Below are 18,900 nucleotides of genomic sequence, written 5' to 3' on the forward strand. Positions count from 1 at the left end.
TGGGATCATGACCTGAGCCCAAGGCAGATGCTTAACGACTCAGCCACCCAGGTGCCCCTAGAATGCTAATGCTTTTAAAACTTGGAATAAACCAGTTAGTGTTTTGTTGACTTGGCTTTACAATTGTTTTTTCTACAGTTTGCATAGTTCCTGGTCAACATAGAAATGTGGGAGTGTCTTGGCTGAATCCTCATGCAGACAAGATCATTATGGTCCTGGTAGGTAGGACAAGGAACCTGATAGAAAGTAACATCTGTGCTAGCTTAAAGCTCTAAATGTACTTCATATTGCTTCTGGGTGGGTTTTGTTGGTGTTTTCTTTCTGAATTGGATTCTCTGTCCTTATCAAATGATGACTTTTCTCTTGTCCTGTTGATTGTAATATCAAGTGTAAAGTTGTTCAAAAAGCCAAACAACTTAGGACTACGTATCAAAATATATAGTATTTCCTGGTCTTGTTTTGTTTTGTTTTTCAAAATATATAGTATTTCTAATTTTCTCTTCTAGTAGTTCCCAATTTGGGTTTACTCTGTAAAGTCATCTGTGGCTTTATTCTTGTTTCGCCTGGAGACTCAAAGTTTCTACTCATAAATCATCCCTGAAATCACCTGATAGTAGATGGAACTCTATAGATGGAAGAGTATAGGTGGAGAGCTTTTGATTTGGTTTTCATAAAGCATTTAGAATCATGCATAAATGTATTATCCAAACTGTATCTGAAGGACTGATTCGTGTTTCCAATTATCATGGGGAGTCAGTTACTTTCATCTTACTTTTTTATTGCCCGTGGTACAAATACAGAATTCTATTAAATAGGTATTATATTGTGATATTGACTAGGTCACATCCCTGCAAGGGATAAGAAATCCTGGAGATCAAGGGTTTACTGTTATCAATTTTAAAACTAGGATTGTTGTGTTTTTTTTAACATTGACTTTTTTTTTTTTTTTAAGATTTTATTTATTTGACAGAGACAGAGAGAGAAGGAACACAAGCAGGGGGAGTGGGAGAGGGAGAAGCAGCTTTCCCCTGAGCCAGGAGTCCGATGCAGGGCTCGATCCCATGACCCCGGGATCATGACCTGAGCCAAAGGCAGATGCTTAACGATTGAGCCACCCAGGCGCCCCTGACTGTTTTATTTTTATACAAAATAAGATAATTATTATTACTGGCAATTTATTTGCAAAGTATTCCATTTTTATTAGTTGCCTATTCTGACAAAGCCATTACACAGGACTACAAGTTCTCTAAGAAAAATTACACATGCAAATTTAAGTCCCACTTATCTGCACTTTGATTTCATGGATCTGGCAGATGTTCATTTAAGAAATGTTTAGTGAGGGGGCACCTGGCTGGCTCATTCAGTTAAGTGTCTGACTCTTGATTTTGGTTCAGGCTGTGATCTCAGGGTCGTAAGATTGAGCCCCACATCTGGCTCCCCACTGTCTGCTCTCCTTCTCCCTCTGCCCCCCTCTCTTGCTCATTCGTTCTCTCTCTCTCTTTAAAATAAATAAATAAATACATCTTTAAAAAAAAAAAAGTTTAGTGAGTACCAGCTGTATACCATGCTACCTGACAGCTTGAGGAGTACCAGCCTCCAAGTGGCTTATAGTCAGGTATATCAGGTACTGACCTGAGCATTGATCTGTGAGAATACACAACTTCATTGGCACCGAGGTACTAACAGTTAATAAAAAACACCAAACCGTGATGGATAAAGGGAAGATGGTGTAAGTGCTGCAGGAATTTGGGGACATGAAAGGCTCTTATAGAGAAAGTTTACAGAAGGTGGGCTGAAAGGAAGAGGGAAGACTTTCTGGAAAGGTAGAATCATGTGAGCAAAATTCAGTGTGTGTTTGAGACAAGGAGATTTTTAACTAGAGCAGTAGTTCCCAAAGTGTGGTCCATGGACCAGTGGCATCAGCATCACCTGGGAACTTGTTACAAACTAGAAATGGAGATTCTCAGGCCCCCCTGGAGACCTGCTGAATCAGGATGCTGGCAGTGAGGCCCACCAACCTATGTTTTAACAAGTCCTCCAGGTGGTTCTGATACATCCTAAAGTTTGAGAATTGCTAGACTAGAGGAGAGGGTTCTTGTATGAAAGTAGTGGGCAAAAAACTTTGGTAAGGTAGCCTGGGAATTCACAGTGAAGGACTTCAAATGTGAGGCAGGGAGTTTGTCTTTTATCCTACAGAGCAGAGACGCCAACTTGTAACTTGAAGGCTGGATTTGACCCATAGTGTTTTGCCAGGCCTGCACAGTGGCTTTTGGGTTTTTTAAAATTTTTAAGTGGAATTAGTTGTCACTGTTTAAAAACCAGATTCCACACAGAAATCTGTGCTTTCAGCTTATCTTGAAAAAACCAGAAGACCTGGCAATACGGAGCCTGTAGTTCATCATGGCGGCAGTTTGTGGCAGCAGCGAGCAACGGCCTGTTCAGATGGCCTATGTCCTCTCTAGCTTGCCATAGTCTCCACCACTTCCTGTGGGTTTACACCTTTACTGACTTCTGTTTCCTGCTTGGCCCCAGTAAGTATGTAGGTCTTTGAGTTTGTACCTTCTGTTATGAAAAGTGGAAAATTGATGAAAGTTTTATTTTTCTAAAGATTTTATTTATTCATTAGAGAGAGAGAGCAAATCAGAGAGACAGAGAGAGTGCACAAGCAGGGGGAGGGGCACAGGGAGAGGGAGAAGCAGACTCCCCACTGAGCAGGGAGCCCGATGTAGGGCTCCATCCCAGGATGCCAGGATCATGACCCGAGCCGAAGGCAGATGCCCAACTGACTGAGCTACCCAGGCGCCCCCCCCCTTTTTTTTTAAAGATTTATTTATTTATTTTAGAGAGCGAAAATGAGCAGGGGGGAGAGGGAGAGAATCTCAAGCAGACTTCCCACTGAGTGGGGAGCCGTACATGGGACTCAGTCTCACAACCCTGAGATCATGACCTTAACCAACTGAGACACCCAGGTGCCCCAATTTGTGAAAGTTTTATTTTTTTTTATTTTTTATTTTTTTTAAAGATTTTATTTATTTATTTGAGAGAGAGAATGAGATAGAGAGCATGAGAGGGGGGAGGGTCAGAGGGAGAAGCAGACTCCCTGCCGAGCAGGGAGCCCGACGTGGGACTCGATCCCGGGACTCCAGGATCATGACCTGAGCCGAAGGCAGTCGCTTAACCAACTGAGCCACCCAGGCGCCCTTGTGAAAGTTTTAACGAGAGTGAGCTGATTTATGTATTCATTCATTCAGCAGACATTGATTAATTAAACATATATGCCAGGTTGTACAGTGTTCAAAGATAAATGAATTCCTGACATGCTGTGGGTTAAAATCTAGTGGGAAAATGTTGAAAATAGTGGTGTATAGATTTGAGAATAGAGACATTGGTAATTGGAAGACCAGTTAAGAAGCTGTAACAGTCCCAAGTCTGAAGTAATAATGGCCAGAATTTAGATATTAACAGGGGTACTAGGGAGGAAAGAAGGAGAAAGAGATGGGAAAGATATTACAAAGGAAAAATTACCGGTTCTTGATAACAGATTGGAATATAGAAGGTATGAGAGTGGAGAATTCAAAGATGGCGAGGATTTTGAGTTGTGAATTAGGAAATCTGTGATGCTACTAACATGAACAGGAAATAAGAGAATCCATTTAGCCTCTGTGTGTGTGGGGGGCAAGGGTGCCAAGGAAAGGGGGCATTTGGAGATGCCAGTTTGAAGTGTCTTTTGTTTTGAGTTCAGTGTATTGACATACACACAATATTAAGTGTTTTTAAAAGGAAAACTTAATTGAGCACTACATCAAAAACTGATGTATTATATGTTGGCTAATTGAACTTGATAAAAAAAAGAAAAGAAAAAAATTTTAAAAAAAAAGAAAACTTAGGGGCCCCTGGGTGGCTCAGTTGGTTAGGCAACTGCCTTCGGCTCAGGTCATGATCCTGGAGTCCCGGGATCGAGTCCCGCATCGGGCTCCCTGCTCAGCGAGGAGCCTGCCTCTCCCTCTGACCCTCCCCCCTCTCATGTACTCTCTCTCATTCTCACTCTCTCAAATAAATAAATAAAATCTTTAAAAAAAAAATCTTAATAGAACTGTCAAGATTGCATGCTTAGAGGTAGATATCACTCATTGCATTCTTGGTTTCCAAGGGCATACTGGGAAGGTGTTTAAGTTGTAGTTAACAAAATGTCTTGAAAATGTTTGCTTTGGGGGCCGTGTAGTTAGAATTTCTAACCTTGTTTGAAACCACTCTTGGATGTATAATTTTCAGATTTATGTTACATAGGTAGGTTTAACTTTCTGGGAGAATGGAAGATACTGTATAAATTCAAATGCTTAAAGATATTTTCTGAGTATCAGTACTACCCTTCAGAATTTAAATCGTAATTGGCTGTGTATGGGTGAGATATCCAAAGGATGAAATGTTGCCATGACTTTTGTTTTATTGAAATCATAGGGGTGCCTGGGTGGCTCAGATGGTTGGGTGTCTGCCTTTGGCTCAGGTCATGATCCCGGGGTCCTGGGATCGAGCCCCACATCGGGCTCCTGGCTCAGCGGGAAGCCTGCTTCTGCCTCTCCCACTGCTCATGCTCTCTCTCTCTCTCTGTCTCAAATGAATAAATAAAATCTTAAAAAAAAAAAATCATAGCCAAAGTTTTTCCTCTTAGGATCTTACATTTGGTTCCATCTGCACTTTCTTTCTTTCTTTTCTTTTCTTTTTTTTTTGAAGTAAGCTGTATGCCCAGTGTGGGGTTTGAACTCATAACCACGAGATCAAGAGTCACATGCTCGACTGACTAAGCCAGCCAGGTGCCCCCATCTGCTTGCCTTTTTTTTTTTTTTAAGATTTATTTATTTATTTACTTGCATGCGAGTGGGGTGGAGGGGGGTAGGGGGAGAGGGAAAAAGAATCTCAGGCAGACTCCCTGCTGAGCATGGAGCCTGATGCAGGGCTCAATCTCACAACCCTGAGCTGAAATCAAGAGTTTGACACTCAACCAACTGAGCCACCCAGGTAACCCCTTGCATCTGCTTTTTAAAAAAATGTTTTACTGGGGTGCCTGGGTGGCTCAGTTGGTTAAGCGACTGCCTTCGGCTCAGGTCATGATCCTGGAGTCCCGGGATCGAGTCCCGCATCGGGCTCCCTGCTCGGCAGGGAGTCTGCTTCTCCCTCTGACCCTCCTCCCTCTCATGCTCTCTGTCTCTCATTCTCTCTCTCTCAAATAAATAAATAAAATCTTTAAAAAAAAAATAAATAAATGTTTTACTGTGGTAAAATATATAACATAAAAATTGCCATTTTAACTATTCTAAGTATACAGTTCAATAGTATTAATTATATTCACTGTTTTATAACCATCACTACTATCTATTTCCAAAACTCTGTCATCACCTCAAACAGAAACTCTGGACCTGTTAAGCAATAACTCCCATTCTCCTCTACTCCCCTACCCCCTGCTAACCTCAATCTACTTTCTGTCTCTATGAATTTACCTATTCTAGACATTTCATGTAAGTGGAATCATATATATCTTTTTGTATCCAGCTTATTTCACTCAGCGTAATGTTTTCAAGGTTCATCCATACTGTAGCATGTGTTAGAACTTCATTTCTGTTCTTTTTTTAATTTACACAGTCTCCAATGTGGGGCTTGAACTCATGACCCTGAGATCAGGAGTCACATGCTCTTCCAGCTGAGCCAGCTAGGCACACCAGAACTTCATTCCTTTTTATAGCTGAATAATATTTATTGAATATATGTATCATATTTTGTTGCATATCTATTGATGGACACTTCAGTTGTTTCCACCTCTGGTTGTTGTGAATAATGCTATAATGAACATCGGTGTAGAAATATTTTTTTGAGTCCTTATCTTCAGTTGTTGTGGATATGTACCTTGGACTAGGATTGGCTTGGTCCCTTTTTAGTATATGTGCTGCCGAAGCGAGCACAGGCTTGGTCCCTTTTAACCATGCACTCATACATGTAATAGTAAATGGCCCCTCTTGATCACACTATGGAACACACACCTTATTAGAGGAGTTCTTTACAGCAAAAAAAAAAGACCCCACTAAGTGCATAAACTAGATTTTATCCACTTTGTTTATGGATCAGCTCCTTAGTCACTGCCCCCCATACATTTACACACATACATTTATACAAAATATACACTAGCTTTTAGAGGGAGTGTGACTTGCCTCCCTTTGCTGTTGCTGATTTTATAAACAAGTGATTTTGTAAGAGTGGCTATATTCGTAGTTTGAATGAGAAGAAAGTATGGAAAAGGAGAAAGAGCCCAAGAGTACTAGACTGCAAGTCAGGAGATGAGCGTGGTGATCTGGTTTCCAAAGATTGAGCAGATTAGAAATGAATATAAAAAAAAATTATCACCTCAAAAATAAGCTTACTGACAAGAGAGAAAAGAGAGAACTTTGCTCTTATGATTATCCATGTCCATCTTCTATAGGTTGAAAAAATGGCACATTAGTTGAAGGAAAGAAAGGGGAATGCCCAGAAGAAAAAGAAAATATTGGTAAGTAGCCAATATAAAATAATACCCTACTTTTCCATAGGTCAGATTTCTGCACATTCTGCTTTCTTATTCCTGAGAGCTCAATCTCTGAGCCACTAAAAGACCTGTCTCAAGGTCTACAACCCTTATCATTTTGGAGAGGCTCTCATTTGCATGAGTTGACATAAAAATCCAATAATTATGGCTTTCTGACTTACATCCCATTGATTTTAAAGATTTAAAAAAATTACCGTGATGGCAGCTTATTGAAGGAATTCTGTATATACAACACTCATCAGTGATACACAGCATGATGTCAGGGAAGACTAGCTCAAAAAGCATAGCAATCTGGGACCATTTGATGGCAGACAGGCAAACAGTCCTATAGAACTGTGTAGCCCTTAGAGGCATCCCAGGTTTGCAGAAAAATATAACTGATGATCATAATCATGACCCTGAATCATAAGTCACTTTAGAAATATTTGTAGCCAACATTGTTAAAATAAAAATGTTACATTATTTAAAGGGGAAGCATCTTAGACACATTTGAAGAAAGGTACTTGTGTGGCAGCCCTATTCCTTTATATATCAGGTATCATCATAATATTTCAGTCTTTCTCATTTTGTCATTTTGATATAACATATTTGAAGCAGTAGATACTTTTCATTTGATATCAAGAAAGAGAAAATAGGTTTTCACTTCTCTTCCCACAAATTCCAGTGTAAACAGTGACAAAGGGCATTGATCCTTGTAATTACTCTTCTGCACATAAATGCCTCCCACAATGGATATGGGTTTGAAGGCAGAAATAGTTTATCACCTTAGGTTTTTATTATATTTGCTCACTGGAGCAATATTAACCCTCTCCTGACTGGTAGTAGCTTCCTGTCTAAAGGTTTTTCATTCTTAATGGATGGGTAGGAAAAGGCCTTGTGCCTTGTGAAGAGAGGGGCAGCAAGAGCAGCAGCTTTCCCCAGGCAGTGGGTACTGTAGCTAAGTCAAGCCTGAAACAATGAAGAATGAAGTCAGGCACTGCCTGATCTCATTTTGGTATAACACCCAAATGGTTTCATTGTATAGAATCGGCCTTTTTGACACTTGTCTAATGATGTTTTGATTAAAATGGAATAAAGTACAGAAAGAAGTGATCTGTTTATAGGGAAGATTTTATATTTGTTGTTAACTACCAATGTATCAATTCTAATTCCTTTATTGGGGGTGTTTGCTCTTAGGGTTGGAGAGACCTTAAAAGAGATCTCATTCAACCAGCCTTCTGATTTGTGAATCCACCAGGGACAACGTAGTCAGACTTGAGCTGGGCCCTTGGGGCAAGAATCCTCTCCTCACCACCAGCGCAACAACTCCTACTGTTGGGAAGTTCTTCCCATTCAATCTCTCCCTTGTAGTTTCCATGCTTATAAGTCTTATTACAGCTCTTTGGCAGCGTTCTAAAACAAGGTGATTATTTAATAATTCTTTTTTATTTTGTTGATGACTGAAAAATGCGGGCGCCTGGGTGGCTCAGTTGGTTAAGCGACTGCCTTCGGCTCAGGTCATGATCCTGGAGTCCCTGGATCGAGTCCCGCATCGGGCTCCCTGCTAGGCAGGGAGTCTATTTCTCCCTCTGACCCTCCCTCCTCTCTCTCATTCTGTCTCAGATGAATAAATAAAATCTTTAAAAAAAAAAAAAGAAAGAAAGAAAAATGCTTGTTACAGAGTTTTTCAGTGGTTTTCATATCTGTGCCAGTTGTCAGTCTTCTCCCTTTCTACCAAATATCTCTTTGGTACCTAAGTATTAATGCTACTGTTGTCTGATTGGACATTTTCTTTCTATATATAGCATGAAGAAAGTTGCTATTCTGTTAATATAAATATTTTCACTCTATACCTTCCTTGATTTAGCATTTCATTTCACTGTTAGGTTTATTATTCAGTTATTAATGGATGCTTATAATTGTAACAAATATAGTGACTCGTTTATTTTCTCCCTACTCTTTCCTAAATATATCTGACGTTTTTGAAGTATTTACATTCCTTTCACCCTAGGAACAAGCAGGATATTGTATGAGCTGTAGTTTTTCTGACTTTAATGCTTCTCCTTAAATAAAATACTGGGACTCAGGATGCCTGGGTGGCTCAGTTGGTTAAACGTCTGACTCTTGGTTTCGGCTCAGGTCATGATCTCAGGGTACTGAGATCAAGCCCCACATCAGGCTTCACACTCAGAGTGGAGTCTGCTTAAGATTCTCTCCCTCTGCCCCTCCCCCACACTCATGTTCACTCACTCACTTTCTCTCAAATAAATAAATAAATAAAATCTTTTAAAAAAATATCAGGAGGAGGGTGCCTGGGTGGCTCAGTCATTAAGTGTCTGCCTTTGGCTCAGGTCATGATCCCAGGGTCCTAGGATCGAGCCCCCACATCAGGCTTCCTGCTCAGCGGGAAGCCTGCTTCTCCCTCTCCCACTACCCCCTGTTTGTGTTCCTTCTCTTGCTGTGTCTCTCTCTGTCAAATAAATAAATAAAAATTTTTTTTAAATCTAAAAAAAAAATCAGGACTGTAATAGAAAAAAAATGGAAAGCATCAAGTGGTGGGATATGATTATTTTCAGAGAAATTAAAAGTCTATACTGTTTTTAATTTTTTAGAGTTAATCTCATTGGAATAACATGTAGTTCCTAAAACAAGAAGTGTGTAAGCTCCGTTAATAGAAATAATGTACAAACTGAAAAAAAAAAAGCTGAACACAAAATATTATGCAAATACTGGTTATAACTTGCAGTAGCCTCTAAGATGGCCCCCACTGATCCTCACCTCTTGGTATTCATGCCCATCCTCTCACACATTTCCTCAGGGTTGGACTATAGGACCAATGGGATATGGGGGAAGTAATAATGTATGACTTACAGGGCTAAGTCATAAAAAAACAGCCGCTTCTACCTTGCTCTCTCTTGGGTTTCCCACTCTGGAGGAGCCAGCCACCATGTAAAGATATTCAAGGTTCTTTGGAGAGTCCACTTGGGAAGCAGCTGAGGCTTCCTTCCAACAACCAGCATCAGCTCACCAGCCATTGAGTGAGCCATTTTGGAGGTGGGCTTTCAGCTTCAGTCAAGCCTTCAGTTGACTGTAGCCCCAGCCTGCATCTTGACTCCAGTATCATGAGAGACCCGGAGTCAGAACTTCCCAATTAAGCCACTCTTAAATTCCTGAACCATAGAAACTGTGAGATAATAAGTGTATCTTATTGTTTTAAGCAACTAAGTTTTGGGATTATTCGTTGTGCAGCAGTAGGTAACAGTGTACAGCATCCCAAATATTTATTGGTTTAATAAATAGAAGAGAACTTGGGCAATGTAAATAATGTTTAGTATCCTTTAGATTTGGGGCGGGGGCTAAGTTACTTCAGTTTATTGCAATTTTAACAAAGTGTGTGAATTAAAGAAATTCAATATAGCTATAGAACTAATAGATTCAGAAAAATAAAATTATAGTTTCTCCTAAAACAATAGGACTAGATTAGGTATTCATTAATTCTCTTAAAATCTATTTATACAAATATATATTATTCCCCCCCCCCCTTTTTAAAGATTTTATTTGAGAGAGAGAGTACGAGGAGAGGGGAGGAACAGAGGGAGAGGGAGAAGCAGACTCCCCATTGAACAGGGAGCCCGATGCAGGGCTTTATTCCAGGACTCCGAGATCATGACCTGAGCTGAAGGCAGCTGCTCAACAAACTGAGCCACCCATGCGCCCCTATTTTTCCCTTTTTATGTCACTTTGCAGTTTATTCCTATTGTCAGTTTCCATTGAGAACCTACTTGGACACTTTTCTAGGTGCTTGGGCTACATCAGTAAACAAAGATTCCTGCTCTCTAGGAGCTTATATTCTATCAGAGGAACACAGGTAATAAACAATACATAAACTATCTAATATGTTAGAATGTGATAAGGTGCAATAAAAAAAAGAAAAAGATCAGGGGCGCCTGGGTGGCTCAGTTGGTTAAGCGACTGCCTTCGGCTCAGGTCATGATCCTGGAGTCCCAGGACTGAGTCCCGCATCGGGCTCCCTGCTCGGCGGGAAGCCTGCTTCTCCCTCTCCCACTCCCCCTGCTTGTGTTCCCTCTCTCGCTGTGTCTGTCTCTGTCAAATAAATAAAATCTTTAAAAAAAAAAAAAAAGACTCTAGGGGAGTGAGAGTAAAAGCAGAGATGTATTAAGACAATATTAGAGTAAGTCACAGGAGAGATGATGGTGGCTTAGGCCAAAGTGGTGGCAATGAGTGACCAGAAATGGTCAGATTCTGGGAATGTAATGAAGATAGAACCAGCAGGAAACAGATCAAAAGTTCTTGGTTGTATATAGAAAGGAGATCAAACTACTGTAAGACTTCTGCATGTTGATGCCGGTCTAACTTTCCAGCTTCATCTCTGATCATTCTTCTCTGCTCTACCTTCTCCTCCCACCCCCATATCCATTTTTCTCTAGAGTCATTCTAGATGACCCTTCTGGGTGATCTACTGATTAAAACTGTGGGCTCTGGAATTAGACCATCTGAGTTTGATTTCTGGCTCTTTTCACTTTCTACTATGTGGTCTTACCTAGCTTCTTATGCCTCAGTTTTCTCGTTTCTAGAATGGGGATGTTAATAAATAGAACCTACCTCACAGAATGGTTTTATAAGATTAAATGAGATAATGCATATAAAATACTTAACATACTGCTTGGGAAGTATTAAGGTCTTAGCTGCTATTACTATTACCTCAAATTGTGTTCCTTTGGCCACAGTCTTTCCTCTGCATTAAATACTAACCCTCTCTTCTATACTCTTCCCCTATAGTTTTTGTTTTTGTTTTGTTTCTGAAATCCATATGACAAAAATTTTTGAGGAAATCAAAAAATGAAATCAAACCATCCATAATACACCTATTTCTTTTCATCTTTTTATAGTCCCTCTGGTCTTTATTCACATGTCTGTATTATTTATGTAGTTCTGTTCATTTTTCATGATTAGTTCAAATATCATCTCATGATGCCTTTCCTAATCCTGTAGGTAGAGTTAGTCCTTTAAGGCTTTGGGCTCCTCTGGTGTTTTTATGATTAACTTAAGAAGGTGTGGTTATTTGTGTCTATGTCTGTCACCTCTGCAGACTGAGCATCTTGGATAAAAACATCTGTTTATTCACATTTACTTCTTGAGCACCTAGCACTTAGTGGGCATCAGTGAATGTTTGTAGAATTGGACACTGGAATGGAGCCTACTAAGGGTCCCCACTTCAGTCTTTTTTTTTTTTTTTAAGATTTTATTTATTTATTTGCGAGAGAGAGAATGAGAGACAGAGAGCGTGAGAGGGAGGAGGGTCAGAGGGAGAAGCAGACTCCCCGCCGAGCAGGTAGCCCGATGCGGGACTCGATCCCGGCACTCCAGGATCATGACCTGAGCCGAAGGCAGTCGCCCAACCGACTGAGCCACCCAGGCGCCCCCCCCACTTCAGTCTTACATCTAACGGCCAGATTCATATTTGTGACACTCCGTTGCTCAAAATCTTCAGTGGCTTCCCATTCCCTGCAGAGTTTAGTCTAAACTCAGCTGAGTATTTGGTGTGCTGTACTGTCTGACCTGACTTTGCCTTTCCAACTTTATTTCCTATCACAGTCAGTCAAACTGATGGGTTCACTATTCCCCAGAGGCCTCCATCCCTTTTCTACCTCCATGTCTTGAATCATTGTTTCCTGAAAAGCACTCCTCTCCTGTCTTAATGCCCCTTCTTAGGACCCTCTTCAAATGCCACTTCTTTCACAAAGCCTTCTCAGTTATTCCAGCTGGGCATAATCTCTCCCTGCTTTGAAGTTTCAGAGCATGGTAACTGAGCTACTTGTCACATTTTAACTCTACAGAGGTTGTTAATGGACATGTATTCTTTTTTTTTCCTGTTTACTGTAGTCTCTTAAAGGGCAGGTCTAAGATGATTCATCTTTTGCATGCCATACTTGTAAGTAGCACTGGGCAACTGATAATTTCTGGAATGGCTAAATGAATGATATGTGAATAAATAGGATTCCTGGAGTAGCACTCCTATCCATGAGCTGGTTTGGAGGGGGATGGGGAGCTGGGTATGTGATACATTGTCATGGTAAGATGCTGGGAAAGGTGGTACCCCCTTCCCTGATGCTTTTGTCTGCAGATATTATTAGCTCAGTTGTAGCAAGTCTATTCATGAGAAATTTACTGATGGCTAACATGTTCCAGGCTCAGTACTTGAGTTTGGGAGTACAAAAGATATCATATACCCTCACCTTAGACAGCCTTCAGATAGCAAAGTGTTCCAGAGCTCTGGCCCCTAGTATTGGGTATGTAGGTCCCAACTTATATTCCCAAATGAGGCATTGCTTACTGTGCTGAATCTATTTCAGACTTAACTAATTAGATCAGTCGTGGTTTTGCTCTGCTTGACTAACTTAGGCTCTGGGTGGTTTAGCTAATCCATTTCTGTAGTTCAGCTTATTGTTTAAAATTTTCATTCTGGTTACATTTTAAACTTGCATTATGTTTAATTTTTAACTTCATTAAAGCTAGCTTCTCGTGGAGCTCAGGAGAATTGGCAGTGGGAGCTTCCCTAAGACTTCCTGGTGGAATTTTCTAGTCACCTGTCCCATTCCATTATTTTAAACTGTTGAGAAATACTGTGTCATTTTATTCAGGTCAGTCAATACTAATATTTGTTTTGGGAGGGAATAGAAAAATTTAAATAACAGGGGTCGCCATGGAACTGTTTAACGAAAACAAGTCCACTCTTTTTGAAATCTGATTCAGTACCTACGGGTCCTTTCTCACACTTGTGCTCTATTCTGGTCCTCTATACTCCATCTATTTGATACTTAAAGTTTTCAGGGTTTTCCTTGTGTCACTTCACCAGGTTAATTCCTACCTCTGATTTAGGACCCAGCTTAGGCCTCTTATCCCTTAAGGAGCCTCCCTCTCCCTTTCCACCTCCATGCTTCCCCTTCTGAGATGAGTTACTTTCCTCTTAGGTCCATTCCTATAATATTCTGCATATTCCCATAAGAGAACTTACCATAGTATGTACATTATAGCTGTTGGTTTACTTGTCTGTTTCTTCTAGTAAGCTGAAGCCCCAAGAGCTGGACCTGTATCTGATTCCTCTTTTGTATCTAGAAACTAGCACAGTGTCTGGTGTACATTAGACATTCAGTAAATGCTTGTTAATTAGACAATTTAATACCCAACTTTCTAAATTCATCACAAGGATAGAAGCCATCAAGGAATACAATTAACTTTCCTACTCTTGGGCCAAGGTTGTAAAAACATGAAATAGTAAGGAATTAATAACATTATGACATAGTTACATATTTCATAATTGTAAATATAACGTTATTTAATAATATAAAAACACTAGGTAATCACTGTCCTGTGTAAAAACACAGAATTCAGCTCCTGAGCAACTTCGGCCCTAGCAATAATGCTACTAGTTGGCACTTAACTATCATAAAAGTAGATGAACCAGACAATCATGTATACCCAGAAAAAAAAGTGGCTAAGGGAGGAGTGAAGGATCAAGAAGGGAATGAGTTAACAAAATGCCACGTAGTTAGTTGCAAACTAGCACAAAGGTGAATGTGGCTCATGAAGCTAGCTTGATTCAGAAGGGGTGAAATAGGAACAAAGAGCAAAAGGCAACCAACAGTGACAGCAAGGATTCATGGGGAACAGGCAGATATGAGCAGGTGAGCACCCAAATGGGGCCCAGGTTCTGTGGGATTGTGGTCTGTCTCTGGGTGACATGGAGGAAGGGAATCCGGAGTGTGAAGCTCTAGGGAGACTGCCTAGGGAGTATTAGTGTTTACTATAGAGACAAAGATATATTGAAAAGACATTAGAAGGAAATGAGAACAGTGACAAACACTAGCTGGCACCAAGGTCTCAAAAAAATTGAAGAGGGGGCTTTGTTGGGGTGAAGAGGCGAAAGTGAGCAAGAGATGTTGAGAAGACCAGTTCTGAAAGGAGTGAATTTCAGTATACTGATGTGTATACTCCCCAGTCTACAGAAAGTAAACTTGACTAGCTGCATTATTTTGAGTAGCATATGAAACATATAATTGACACATTGGAGAAACAATCCTGCCTTGGAAGTTTGGAATCGTGATCTTCCAATGGGTAGGTAATTAATCTCCTGTTGGAAAGAAGTCAGCTATTATATTCCTGTTAAATGGCTAAGATCCCGTGCCTGAGTTACTGGATCATTGTTCATCCTTTCAGAGTATTTATTCAACACCTACTATGTGCTAGCACTGTTCCAATGCCAGGAACACATCAGTGTATACAACAAACAAAAATTCCCACCCATAGATAGCTGACCTGAGGATGGCAGGGAGCAGGGAATCTGAAAACAAAACAAAACAAAACAAAAAAAAACACTGAAGTCATAAATTATACAGAAGATGGAAAGTGCTATGGAAAAAAATAAACAGGGGGGCACCTGGGTGGCTCAGATGGTTAAGCGCCTGCCTTCGGCTCAGGTCATGACCCTGGAGTCCCGGGATCGAGTCCCGCATCGGGCTCCCTGCTCGGCGGGGAGTCTGCTTCTCCCTCTCTCTCTCCCTCTGCTGTTCCCCTTGCTTGTGCTCTCTCACTCTGTCAAATAAAAAAATAAAATCTTAAAAAAAGAAAAGAAAAAAGGGCGCCTGGGTGGCTCAGATGGTTAAGCGTCTGCCTTCGGCTCAGGTCATGATCCCAGGGTCCTGGGATCGAGTCCCGCATCGGGCTCTCTGCTCCTTGGGAGCCTGCTTCTCCCTCTGCCTCTCTCTCTCTGTCTCTCATGAATAAATAAATAAAATCTTTAAAAAAAAAAGAAAAAAAAATAAACGGGGAAGGAAGGTGGAAGATGTGCATGTGGCCAGGTGGGTTGCAGTTTTAAATAGGATAGACAGGGAAAGTCTCAAGATGACATCTGAGCAAAGACTAACAAAATGAGCAAGCTTTGCAGGCTGGGGTCACATGAAAAAGGATGCCGTTCTATATACTCTAAATTGTAAGCCTTTCTAGTACCATTCTTAGCGAATCTTAAAGAAAAATGAGATTGGAAATGGTGTTAGAAGGTAGGGATTGAAAGCAGAAGGGGTTATTGGATGTTTTCATCCTTTGCTTTCTCTAAAATCTACTGTTTGTTTACACTGAGCACCTGGTATGACTCTGCACTTTTTCACGCCATGAAAACAGATACCTAGCCTGCATTTTTTCCCCCTTGAAATCTCTTTTGGAAGAAAAACAAATGTTTGCTTAATGGAAATCGAAGCTGGAGAGGTTTTTCAGAAACCACAATAATAGAGAAAATATGAGTGAGCCCGGCGAAGCTTCTGTGCAATTAGTCACAGAGGTAGAGGAAGGCTGGTGACTGGAAAGCCCCTAACTGTTCTTCCCGAGGGAAAAAAGGGACCAAGGGCTGGATATGGCTTGAGCCCTGGACAGGGCAAGGGTCCATTAATATGCAGAGAATCTGAAAGGGTTGTTTTTGTTTTCAATTATTTAGATTGATCTACATGACTAGCCTGTTTGCTGTAAAAGAATCTGCCAAAGGGAGTGATTTAAGATGTGAGTATGAATCTGGCCAAGCAATTGCCCTATTTCAGTATTGTTTACCTGGGATAAAGTTTCCTTTGAGACTATAAAAGGTTTTTGGTTGTTTCTTCTCCCTAGCCAAAACCTTTATTCTTAACTATCAAGTAGAAGTCCAGCCTTGAATTGTGTTCAAACTGATCATTCTAACTCTGCCTTTCAGTACCTCAGAACTACTGTAGTTATTTTAAATAGTTCAAACTCCAAATGCAGTTAACTTCAATTTACATAATTTTATACAATATGTCACCTTTGGGAAGAGAGACATTTTGATAAAATGAACCCTAGGAGGTCAACAAACTTGAGAATGAGAATCCTCAATCTGTATTCCAGATATACTCAGTTATTCTGTTAGAAATAAAGGGACTGGACAATGGGAATTTTGGAATTAGATCTTGATTAACCAGCTACTTACATAGGGAGAAGTACAGAGATGAAAGCTGGAACAGGACACTCAAAACTGTTTTGAGCAAAGTACATAAAGGGCAATTAAGGAAGCCTTAAATGTTAGAGGATTGTTATGGCATTCTTTATGAATACCAGAAGAAAATGAAGCCTGGAGCAAAGACAGTATAGCTCATCCAGGAGACATTTTTTCATGTAACCCTGCTCTAGGTTTTCAGCATCATTTTTATCCAACCTACTATAATACACAGATCTAAAATAAAACTGAGCACTAATGCTAAGATTTTTGTCTTTGCTAAGAACATATTAAGAAATATAGGCAGTAACTTGCCATAAGGGAGGCTTTTGGAATCAGAGAAAAAAGAAACGTTGGCAAGAATGAAGACTGATTTCTAATCAAGATTTCACCATTGACCTGCTTTATGACTTTCAGCAAGTCAGTGAACCTCTCTGGCTTAATTTGCCCATCTGCCTTAAGTGTTTTTTTGGGTTTTTGTTGTTGTTCTTGTTTTGTTTTTTTTTTTTAAGATCTTATTTATTTATTTGTCAGACATAGAGAGAGAGAACACAAGCAGGGGGAGCTGCAGGCAGAGGGAGAAGGAGGCTCTAGCTGAGCAAGGAGCCTGATGTGGGACTTGATCCCAGAACCCTGGGATCATGACCTGAGCCAAAGGCAGACACTTAACCAACTGAACCACCTAGGAGGTCTTTTTTTTTTTTTTTAGAGAGAGGGTACAGGGGGAGGGAGAGAATCCTAAGCAGGCTCCACACCAGACGTGGGGCCTGATGCTGGGCCCAGTCTCACAACCCTGAGATCATGACCTGAGCTGAAATCAAGAGTCGGATGCTTAACTGAACCAGCCAGGTGTCCCCATCTGCCTTAAGTTCTTACTGGGATAACATGGCCTGAAACCTGTGAAGGATGTTTTTTAAAACCATAATGGTCCGGGAGCCTGGCTGGCTCAGTTGGAGGAGCATGCAGCTCTTGATCTGTGGGTTGTGAGTTCAAGCACCATGTTCAGTGTAGAGGTTACTTAAATAAATAAATAAACTAAAAAAAACCCCAAACAAACCCACAATGGTCTGTTTAAGTGTTTTTAAATTAAGCTGATGTCCCTAAAATGTGATTGTATGTACAAGCCACTGGCAGTATTATTGGTCACAGGTAGCGGTCCAATAGCCTGAGTTTTGAAGGCTGTAGATACCCCAATGCTAGTGACTTTATAACTTCTTTGTAACTTTATGACTTTAATTCAGAAATTGGAACATCTTATATCAACCAGAAAAGACAAAAGAGAGGGAAAGAGGGAGGGAGAGAGGGTTAGTATATGATCTAAAGACAAAATTGTCAAAATGGAAAAGGAGTCAGTTAGACTCAACAGTAAGAGCAGGGTGGCAGAGAAGGCCTTGAGTATGAGAGATCTACCGTACAACTGAAAGCAGAGAAGGGGGAAATATATTTTAAATCCCATTTTCCTTTTGCAACAAGATACTCTTCAGAAAAAGGTGCTAGGAGCCTGTGTTACCCTGGTCTAGCTTGTTATGCTGGTTAGGAAAAATAGAGAAGGAGCACCTTGGGGGAAGGGGTGGGATTTCTGCAGTGGGTGTTTCTTCCTTTACAGGTATAAACAAAAGACCAGTTGGTCTAACCATGTGTTTCTTTGTCCTATAAGCCACTGCAGGTATATGAACAACATTGCTTCTGCAGCAAAAGCCTAGACTCACCACACCTTGGGAAGAGAATGGCCACTACCTGGGGGGCAGCCTTTTTCATGCTGGTGGCCTCCTGTGTTTGTAGCACTGTTTTCCACAGAGACCAGCAGACTTGGTTTGAAGGTGTCTTCCTGTCTTCCATGTGCCCCATCAATGTCAGTGCCAGCACATTGTATGGAATTATGTTCGATGCAGGGAGCACTGGAACACGAATTCATATTTACACCTTTGTGCAGAAAATACCAGGTAAGTGTAACTGGTACCCTTACCAGTACCAATCCACACTTCAGCATCTCCTTCCAGAAACAAATGTGCTGAGAGAATGCGATATGAATTATGGTAACTTACAGCTACTGAATGTCTTTCCTCAGAGAAGATTTTGGGCTATAATTGAACATATGGTTTAATTCAGTGTGCAATTAGATCTGGGTTGCCTGTAGTCTGAAACCCATATGTCCAAGAAGTATAGCTGTAATTTGTCCTTTTCTCTAAAGTTAGTTGATGCTCCAGGGTCCAGAATATTGAGAATATTGGAAGTGGTCATGAGAGAGGATCACTGCCATCCTTGGAGAAGAAGATGAAGGGACCTTGAAGATTAACTTTTTCTGAATTTCCAGTGTTCTCAAGTTACGTATAGA

At 40.6% G+C, this 18,900-nt stretch overlaps 1 protein-coding gene across 11 annotated transcripts in view; it reads left to right on the forward strand.

Annotated features, from left to right (window-relative positions):
• Positions 1-18,900, forward strand: part of ENTPD5 (ectonucleoside triphosphate diphosphohydrolase 5 (inactive)) — a 39,382-nt gene that overhangs the window by 3,525 nt on the left and 16,957 nt on the right. The window contains exons 2-6 of one of the 11 annotated variants that reach the window (XM_034993289.1): positions 139-218; positions 2,350-2,531; positions 6,470-6,535; positions 16,059-16,120; positions 18,223-18,508. In XM_034993289.1, coding sequence (XP_034849180.1) covers positions 18,292-18,508 — 217 coding nt within the window. In that variant the 5' untranslated portion in view covers positions 139-218; positions 2,350-2,531; positions 6,470-6,535; positions 16,059-16,120; positions 18,223-18,291. Of the gene's footprint in view, positions 1-138; positions 219-2,349; positions 2,532-6,469; positions 6,536-13,870; positions 14,257-16,058; positions 16,121-18,222; positions 18,509-18,900 lie in introns of those variants that run through there. The other 10 variants (XM_034993300.1, XM_034993297.1, XM_034993290.1 and 7 more) reach the window with 10 other exon arrangements.

The sequence above is a fragment of the Mirounga leonina genome, unplaced genomic scaffold (genome assembly GCF_011800145.1).
Source record: "Mirounga leonina isolate KUSES-001 unplaced genomic scaffold, KU_Mleo_1.0 Mir_82, whole genome shotgun sequence".
NCBI lineage: Eukaryota > Metazoa > Chordata > Mammalia > Carnivora > Phocidae > Mirounga > Mirounga leonina.